The 10,120-nt window shown below is 40.5% G+C and overlaps 1 protein-coding gene across 1 annotated transcript; it reads left to right on the top strand.

The window, feature by feature from the left end:
• The first annotated feature begins 4,621 nt into the window (after positions 1–4,621).
• LOC138208663 (nuclear factor 7, brain-like) lies at positions 4,622–10,034 on the top strand. The gene is made up of 7 exons (XM_069166728.1): positions 4,622–4,846; positions 6,687–6,782; positions 6,886–7,122; positions 7,204–7,226; positions 7,318–7,436; positions 7,527–7,726; positions 9,441–10,034. The coding sequence occupies exons 1-7, from the start codon at positions 4,622–4,624 to the stop codon at positions 9,933–9,935; spliced, it is 1,395 nt and encodes a 464-aa protein (XP_069022829.1). The 3' UTR covers positions 9,936–10,034.
• Positions 10,035–10,120: the final 86 nt, after the last annotated feature.

The following is a 10,120-nucleotide window of genomic DNA, read 5'->3' on the forward strand; positions in this document are numbered from 1 at the left end:
TGGAGGAGTCCCAGAGTGTCCTGGAGCCACAGATGACCCTCTGACCTCAGCTTGTCTTGGCGTTGCCACTTCCTGGTGTTATCAGGTCGGAGAGGTGTGTCAGCACCTATTGGATACAAACACAGCTATCACAAGGCATGAGACCATCCTCGAATATTTCAGCACAGCGCTTTGTGAATGAGCCACCCGTGTTCACATTAGAGCCTTATAAAAGCTTTCTGATTACATATGGTGGTTGGTATGCACGTATATCCATACTGTACTCCTAAAAAGAATTATTCATTTCTGAAAATATTACAGGAACTCCCATTGAAATATTTTACGCCTCAGGACATTCAACACTTCACATTCCATCACACGACTATAGAACTGCATAGCTGCCAGTCAAACAATGAAGTTGGCAAAATAAACACCTCTCCTGTCGCCAGAGGGAAATTTTGATCCTGCTTCTGTTGTCGTTTTATGCAAGACAAACAAAATCTGCAGCGAACTGTAAAGTCATGCACACTGATTCGAGCATTTTCTCTCGTGACCGTTTAAAATTCAATTTAAAATGATATGTGACGTGATCACAGATAATAAAATGTGAGTCTCAATGTGCACAGAGATTGTTTGCAGTTCAGTCAAAGGGGGATTTTTCCTTCTCACTTTATGGCATTTGAAGGATTTTAAGGTCATGAAGATCTGAAAAAACAAAAGAAAAAACACATAATTGGAGAAAAGTAAGAAAAAAAAATCTCTAACTTTGTTCTGTCTTATAATTTTAATCATCATGATATCCTCAGAGTTTTCTTGGAGCCCATTGGGTTGTCTTGATCCTCAGGTTTGGCACCACGGGCTGAGAGTATTTGATTCCTTAGCATCTTAAAAATAAAAGTAATGGAAGGTGTCAGAGATTTTTCACTTTAAATTATATAACTGTCTATTGTGTTATGTTTTCCCAATGTGCTTGTTGATGCTACATCAACATCTCCCCTCCTCCCCATTGTACTTCTGGTTGACAATGTTTTGTGTAATTCTTCAGGGAAGACACAGCATCCAAGAAAGCCCCAGATTCTGGTGAGTTCTTCACACTAAGACCTGTGGCAACGATATGAGAACTATACTTGAGCTCTGATGTTGTGCCGCAGGTCTCCTGTTGGCTGACCATGTTTGTTCCTGCTGATACTGGCCAGATACTCGATACTGGCCAGATACTCGGTGCACTGTAAGGGTGCTGAATGAAGAAAATGCTGCAGGCTGCAACCAGCAGACCAGTTTACCACTGGATTTACCTGAAGCGTTCATGCACAAACAAGCTCAGACACGCACACTTTGAAGTGTGTTTGTTTGAATTAAATAGAACAATATCAACAATGCACACGTTTAGACTGCCTGTAGACATTAAAAAGCAGCTGTGGTTTAAAAGCATACATGTGATGTGTTGGCACATGTCATTCACAGACTCACAGTGCTCACGTACGGTGGTAAGAATCTGACAGCCAGAAAGTACAAACCCTGTCTTTCACCTCCACCCGCCTACAAATACTTTCAAAGTCAAATTCAACACACATGCACACATAAGATGTGCAGCTGCTTGATGCAGCTGAAGAAGAACCAGATGTAGGTCAGAGTGCCAATGGCATCTGGATTCTGTTTATGCCATCGTGACTCTCCAGTGGAAGACTGCTAGAGACCCGTAGGTGGCGATGTGTCCAGATCACTTTCAAATAATGATGCAAAGTCCTCTCCAAAACTTTTCAAGCATATGTAATAACATCCTGAATCACAGGTTTCCATTTTGAGATTGTGGAATCAGGAAGAGGGTCAGTATTGCAGAGATAGTGAGGACTCTACTCAGAAATGCAAATGAATGGTGATTACAGTCACATCATCTGCTTCTAATGCAGAAATGTTGCAAACCAAAGACCAAATATCAAAGGCTGTAATGAAGCCCTGAAACACGCTGTTTAAAAAAAAACAATTTAAACACGGGCCTTTGTCATGAAGATTAGTGTCATTAAATATCCTGTAAACCATACAAAAACTCCTACTCTCTCACTTTACACCTGTCTAGAGCAGTCAGCTCCTTCTTTTTGTCTTTCTTAAACTTCCCACCTCCAGTTGTCTCCCCTCTCTGGCGACAGATAATGCAGACTGAGGTTAAGGCTCTCATTAAATAAGTGTAAGAAAGAGCTTGTATCCCCTGTGGTCACACAGCCACCATTACATTTTACTGGAGCATCAAAAGACTATACGGGTTGTGAGAGCTGTTCGTGAGCTGACTGAAATGGAGGCATAGTAAACAAGGAAACGGGCAAATTCTAGTACGTCGCCTTCTCATCAACTTGGAGTCGGGCCACAAAATCCTTTTTCTGGTAACGGTGTGACTAATTTGAAGTGGCACAACCCAGAGTCGGCTATTGTAATTGGGCAAACTGATGACAGAGCTGTACCGTCAAGACGGGAGCTCGTGTGCGACAACTAGTTAATGACTACGAGCAGAACTGTGAAGCATTTTCAGGATTGCAGAAGAAGAGAGGAGAGAGCTGAGAAAACAGAACATTTACCAGATGGCTTCTTATAGAAAACATGTAAAGACACTGGCAGAAACATCTTGTGTAAGAGGGATGTGTTTCATCTTGTCCTAGCCAGGAAGACCGAGCCTGCTGATTAGATCAATTTCAGAAATCATGTCTGATCAAAGAATATTAACAACAATCATGCCATATAAGCGCCTGTATAAACAGTGAAGACTTCCGTTAAAACTATAAGAGACGGTGAACGCTTCAAAGGTATCAGTATCAGCATGTGGGTTTTGCCGGTTCGGTTTTTGATGAAGCCTCATGTGGTTGTTTATTCCTTTGAACAACAAAAAGCTTCCCCACCAAACGGTAGAGATGTCCATTTACAGTAAAAGCACACTTTCAGCAACTTGCATGAATTTGTGTGTCTCAAAGTGAAGTAATAATTCTAAACAAAACAAACAACACGGAAAAACCTAATGGACCTAAATAAAATGAATGTCGAGTTATTTTTAGTTAGGTCCCTAAAACTAAGAGAAATTGAATTACTTAAAAAGTCACCACGAAGAGGACTGTTGCTGAGTTTCTGAAAGGAAGCCACTGAAAAAGGTCAGCTAATTTTTCAACAACATATCACAGCTCAAAATTGAGTCTGCCAAACAGCTGACAGGGAATTTGACGATGATGCCATGTCATGATCATTGTCCGGGTCATCAGTCATACATTTTAGTCTGACCATATAGACTGTTTATAAAGATGGACGTCGTCTCCAGGTCTAAAACTTGTGGTTCCAATAGACTCTCGTTTTAAAAGAATCAACTTGTCTCATTAAATACAAAGTCAATAGATTTGTTTTTCCACAAGTCATTATGGTGTCATTAGCTAAATTCAGTACTTCTGATCAGTATTCAGGTGGTCCTTCTGAAAATAATTCCACAATTAATAAGATATTAGACCTCAGAGAAAGGTTGGATTGACATGCCTCTAGTACTGTATAATCAGGTTTCAGGCATTGTGTTCTGGGCTTCTCTGTCAGGCTCCACCCCATGCTCCTTCCCTGCTCGTCCAAATATGGTCACTTCTGGCTCCAAAAAATGGCCACAGCCAACATGCAAGACGCAAGGCTCTAACAGGGTCACAAACAAAGCAGGGATGTCACAGCAGGTTGCCACTTGAATCTTACATATGTTGAGGGATTATTGACACTAATAAATTTGCAGGTTTTTATTAAGTTTGTGTGTGAGTTAATCCACAGAGGTATGTTTACCATGTAACACCTGCTGTGTTACACATGCAATTAATAGACCATGTGACCACATGAATCATCTGTTTAACTTTAGAACATGTGACTCAATAAAATATGAGTCACCTGTCAAACCTGATCTGCTCTAGACGTGCTCAAGATCTGAACGGCTCAAATTATTGAAGGGCAATGAAACTGGATCCATTCAACATACCTCAGGCCTGGCATAGACACAGTACATGGAGCATTTAATGAGCAACAAACCTACTTGCAGACATGTCTCACTACTCAGTTAAACCCTTAATCAGAGGGACTTGATCCTTGTAAAATTAACATAGAATAACTTGAAGATGAATACTACAAGTGTTAATTTGAAAATTGAAAACATCCTGAATTGTAATTGAACACATTACAAAAATTCACGCCAAAAATGTCATCAAAACTGAATGACTGCCACACAGCTACACCTCCATGGAGGAAAATGGATAGTAAGTAGTGAAAGTCGTCAAAAAAAATGACAAGCAAAGGCACGGCAATGAATGTGGCCCTTGGATATGAGAATATATCATAAATCACACTGTCATTAAAGTCGAATTGACACTGCAGGATGATGTATGGCTACATCTGGTGGAGGCATGTTGGCTCAGCTTCAAGCTTCAGATGGAGGTTTTAAACAGATCTACTCTATGCATCTTCCGTTCCTCACAGATACACACTTATAGACTGATCTATGGTAACTGCAACGGTGATACCGAGACGCATGAACACAGTGCACCTCCCCTTCGCTCTTCTCTAGTTCCCGTGAAACTCATCTGTCTCGTGCGAACTCACTACTTCAATCTGACACACGGCTGAACGTCCAGAGGCTCCAACCATGAGCTACCAAGCCCCTCCGCACGGACCCCTTCCTGGATCCGAGGCAGAAGGCCTCGTCTGGCTTCCCCCATCACTTGACTCTCCAGAGCGGTGTGGGGAACATGAAGAGAGTCTGTCCATGTTCTGTTTGGATGACCTGGAGCCCTTATGTAAACGATGTGCAGCTGCGAGTCACGCAGGACACAGGGTTTACCTTTCAAATGAGGCTGCAATTGACTGCAAGGTATGAATCAGGTGTTTGTCCACGCAGTTAAGACAACAAAACATTTTAAATGCATGAAAAAACACATTTCTTTATACCATTAAATAATATATAAATAATATGTCATATTTTCAAGCCAATAAGCAATAGTCAGTATATTATTCAGTATATATTAGTGACTCAATGTAAATGGATTTTCTTTTATGATCTATACTCAAATTAATGCTATTTTGTTCTCTAATCTTCTGTGCTTTTACTGTATTTAAAATGTTGCATGCAGGAATTCGACATCTAATCTTAATTGTGTTGCAGGTTTAAATTTAGGTTTAAATCCTCCCTTATGAAACAACCTCTCACTGCAACACCTGTTGTGGGTTTGTTTGTTTATCAGTCCAGAGCAGTTTATCTTGAAAGACTTACCTTTCTGGATTTGTTTCATTTTAATGTGTTTACCAGCCCAATCACAACTAAAACTATCTAGTATTTTAGCTGAAAATTTGAATTAATGGAGAAAAGTCTGAAAAAATGATCACATTTCTGTGTAAAGGAAAGTGTTTTCCAGACTTAACTTGCTACTAGTAAAAGACCTGAAATAGGCCTGCTTATTCCAGTGAAAGCAGTGAAGCAGCGTCCTGAAGCATCAGCTACAGAGCAGCTGGCAAGAATTTACTATTTTCCTCAAGGACACTTCAGCGGGATAGATAACTGCCAACAAGAGTGCTTGAATGCTGGTGTTCTCGTTTCAGTAGCTCCAATGTCACGAAGCCAAACCAAACAGTAACACAAAGACATCAAATAACAGCAGAGCTCTTAATAGCATAGTCTTACAAGAGCTGAACCCTATTTTTTGCCAAGACTAAAGGGGCCCTCTGATGACTGCGCCGTACTTTTTCATTTGCATACTTCCTGTGACCACAGTGAGCAGATATTTAAACAAGGAAGCAGTCAGGCTTTTTTCCTAAATCTCCTGTAAATATTCATTTTCCTTCCCAAACAGATGCCGCCTTGTGTTCATCCAAGATTAGTTGATTCCAGCTGAATTTAGAACGAGTTTTTAAGAAGCATCAAGCTGAAAACTATGCTGGTAAAAATTGTTTCTATCATTGTGTCACATGTGCCTTTAAGTCTCATGAGACGTGAAACTTGAGCTACAGACACGTCAAAAAGGCCAAGAATAATCTGCAGAGCTGGTGGTGTGTGTATTAAGTTTCTGCGAATAATGTTATTGTAAAGGCAAATATGCAACTGGAACACAATGGCCGGAGGTTAAAGACCTATTCAAATGTGTTACTGAGGTAAAAGTGGAAAAGTATAAATGCTGTATTAAAAGTGCTACATAAAATTTTTTACTTGAGTAGTGTAAGTATAAGAAGCTGTGTCTTTAAAAGTCACATTTTATAGTTGCAAAATATGCTGAGGTCGAGAATCACAAGTGAAAGTACTCATTGTCCTCATCATTGTTCTATTATCATACATTGTATGACCTGATCTTAATTATTGAGACACAAGTATCATTTCAATGTTGTACCTTGTAAATACAGTGATATTCTTTGAGTTTATCTGTAATAATATATCTTATGCTATACACTCTATGTTAGGTTTAGGGTAGAAAATCTTAACAACTTAAACAACTGTAGCCGTCAGATTTTGCGCAGCTCTCAAAGTTTGCTTTACGCAAATAAACTACGAATACTTCATAATTGTACTTAAGAAACCACTGGAGTTGGTAACATATTAAGCATGTGCAGGATGAGTGACCACAACTTACTGTAGTTGAAAAGCCACTGAATTAAGTGATTGTGATGGTTCCAAAAATACGAATTGAAAGCTCTTTCAAATGAATTCTCCTTTTGGCCACTAGGAGGAGCTTCGAACATCTGTAAACGGATTAAACAAGAAGATGATTCATTTCAAGCAAGTCTCTCAGACCTGTGAACACACATCCAAGTACAACCAGGTGGAGCTGCATCTCTGAAACTAAACTCAAATATAGATTTCCCCCGTTTCTTCCCCTGTCCTTGTGTTTTACGAATCCTTTCCCTCCTTTTTTGTTTTCTGAGGCTTCGGCCAAACGAACAGAGGAGCACATGAAGACGGAATTTGAGAAACTTCACCAGTTTTTGAGAGAGGAGGAAGCAGCCAGGCTACTAGCACTGAGGGAGGAACAGGAAGAGAAGAAGAGAGCGGTCGAAGAAAGGATGGACAGAATCAATCAGGTGATTAAATCTCTGGAGGGAAAAATCCAGCTGATTGAAGAGGAACTCAATGCAGGAGGAAATGGAGTCCAATTTCTACAGGTAACATCAATCAAATGTTACATAATTATTCAGCAAATATGAAAAGGTGTGTATTTAAAACCACACACTTTTATTTCACAGGAATACCGAGACAAGATGAACAGGTATGTGGCTTTTCTATAGATTTTCAACAGACCAGCACATGTGCAAAGAAGTGCAAGTTACCCTTTGCCTGTCCATATTTATTCACTGCAGCACATGGACACGTAACTGGAAGCCAAAGAATATCTGCAGACCTCTAATAGATGTCGCAAAACACCTGGGTAACCTGCGCTATGCCGTGTGGGAGAAGATGAAACACATCGCCGCCTACAGTCAGCATCTCTCTATGCATTCATCCACTCTTCATTCACTTCAACTCCGTCCACTCCTTCCGTCTCTCACACCTCCTCTGTATCTCCCAGCTCCTGTGACCCTGGACCCCAGAACAGCTTGCCAGTCACTGAGGGTTTCTCCGAGGCTCGACAGTGCCCAGATCATCCCTGTGGCCTCACAGGGGCCCGAAGAGACTACGGTCCCAGCCAACCCCGAACGTTTCCATCCTTATTCCTGCGTTGTGGCAGCAGAAGGTTTTAGCACAGGAGTTCACTGCTGGGATGTTGAGGTATTTACACAATTTATATACTAAAGATGGACATGTATACATTAAGATTAAAAAAAAAAATTGTTCATACTGGCTTAGAAAATGTTGCATACAGTACGTGTTTGATAGGGTGTGCTTACTTGTTTAAGTTTAAAATATTTATATTTTGGATTGCAAACCTTTGTAGCTCTGAATGGGGAAAGAAATAGGCAGGAAACTTTAAAGTATTTTAAAGACACAATGAAATGTATCTACTTTTAAAATATTTAGGGCCCAAGCACGGATGATGCGAAAGCCCTATTGTTCTTCAAGTAATTATTATTCCGTGTTATTATTATTCTCCGTAAATCATATTCAAAATCTTGTGAGTGGGCGTGGCCAAATGGCTCGCTAGCGCCCCCTAAACAGATGCCCCGGCGGTTACATTTACCTACATGCATGAAATTCAGTGGACATGTGTATGGCACTGTTACGTCAACTCAACAGGAAGTCCGCCATTTTGAATTTAGTCGCCATTTTTGCCGATTCACACGTTATACTTGAACGAACTCCTCCTACAGATTTTGTTGGACTGACTTGAAATTTATTCTGTGCACTCTTAATATGTTTGGAATTAAAAGTTATCAAAAGAATTCGTTTTCATCGATCGGCGTGCCCGTGGCATGTCATCCAAAATGTGATAAAAAAAAAAAAAAGTCATACTATAGCATGTCGTCCAAAAAGTGACCCAAAATGAATTTTTGTATATAGTATATAGTTTATAGTATAGTCAGGGCGATGCAGCTAAGTTGGATGTTTCGCCGTGACAGAGGAAGTTGATGTTTAAGCTCAAACAATGCGCCAAACCTCACGAAACTTTGCACATACGTCAGGCACCAACTTTTATGAGTTTTTGAAGATGTTAAGGGTGCCAAAAAGAGGCAATTTTTTTAAAGAAAAATAAGGAACGAGATCGAGAATTTTTTTTTAATTGCGAGCGGAAATATGCAGACCTTGCATGCTGCACACCGGGGAGCCGGCGGCCCCGACCCGCTGGATCCCCGACGTGCAGCCTGCGAGGGCCCGCATATCACTGCTTGCAGTTTTAATTTTAAGTTATTATCCAAACTATGAACTGTGCTGTGCTAACATCAGGTTGTCCGTATGTAGCTCATGTACATATTCTCGTAAACACAATGTTTCAAGAACGACTTGAAGGAATTTCTTTAAATTTGTCACAAATGTTCACTTGGACTCAAAGATGAATTGATTCGATTTTGGTATTCAAAAGTCGAAGGTCACTGTGACCTCACGTCATTTCTATTCATCCGTCCCATTCTTGTGCATGCCATACCCCAGAACTGCCTTGAGAGAATTTCTTAAAATTTGGCACGGACGATCACTTGGTCCAAAGGCTGAAATGATAAGATTGTGATGGTCAAAGGTCAAAGGTAAAGACCACCGTGACCTCACGTCATACTATTCTTATGAATGCATGCATTTCTCAAGAAAGCCTTGAGAGAATTAGTAAACTGGAATTTGACAAAGTGGCGGAGGGACACAACCGTGATGCAGTGATTCTTGTATACTGTGTTTTGTGTTCGTGTCAGTAATTATCAGCCCATTTATGTTTTATTAACTTTCATGTAGATATTTGTATCAACCATAAAAGTAATCTATCAATATTGATATGCACGGACATAAATTCTCCCACCAGTCTAAATTGCGAAATATTTTTCTCTATTGTTTTCAACAGGTTAGTGACACTAATAATTGGACACTCGGTGTAGCTGCTCGGTCATTGTCTAGAAGGGAAGAGTTTGAGGCCTTCCCAGAGGGCGGACTCTGGTGTATCAGTCTGCGAGACGGAGAGTACCGAGCTCTGACGACTCCCTCTGAGATCCTCCACCTCGACGACTCACGCCACCTTAACAGGGTCCGTGTGAGGTTGGACTGGGATGGAGGCATGCTGGAATTCATGGACGCCGACATGAATGCACATCTTTTCACATTCAGACATCATTTTGCTGAAAAGGTGTACCCATACTTTGAGAGTATATCTGTGGGGGGTAGTCTTGCTTTGTTGGCACAAAATTTGAACATCAGCGTGGGGTCAAATTATGCACCTGTCGAAGACACAGTTATAGCTACGGAGGATCAAGTGGTGAAAAGTGAATCTTCCATTGAAAAAAAGTATTACCACTGCAATGACAAACAACAACAGCAAAATTGGCAATGGGCATTTGAGTGAAGAGAAGAAATCAGCAGTTGGTTCAGTGAGACAGCAGAAGACAACAAAACCAACCAAAAAGGAAAAAACGTCAAAGAATAAAACCGGTGTCAAAAAACAGAGCAGTAAGGCCAGATTCAATGTGACCTACCATGTTTCACTGAACAGAGCCTTAAACAACATCAATATTAAATGTGGCAGCCAAA

The sequence above is a fragment of the Embiotoca jacksoni genome, unplaced genomic scaffold (assembly GCF_022577435.1).
Source record: "Embiotoca jacksoni isolate LCO1_2020_lvr unplaced genomic scaffold, fEmbJac1.0.p SCAF_4, whole genome shotgun sequence".
Taxonomy (NCBI): domain Eukaryota; kingdom Metazoa; phylum Chordata; class Actinopteri; family Embiotocidae; genus Embiotoca; species Embiotoca jacksoni.

Coding starts and splice junctions, on each gene's coding strand:
- LOC138208663 (XM_069166728.1), top strand. CDS start 4,622: ATGAGCTACCAAGCCCCTCCGCACGGACCCCTTCCTGGATCCGAGGCA. Junction 6,783..6,885: donor ACACATCCAAGTACAACCAG/GTGGAGCTGCAT, acceptor TTGTTTTCTGAG/GCTTCGGCCAAACGAACAGA. Junction 7,437..7,526: donor GAAACACATCGCCGCCTACA/GTCAGCATCTCT, acceptor TGTATCTCCCAG/CTCCTGTGACCCTGGACCCC.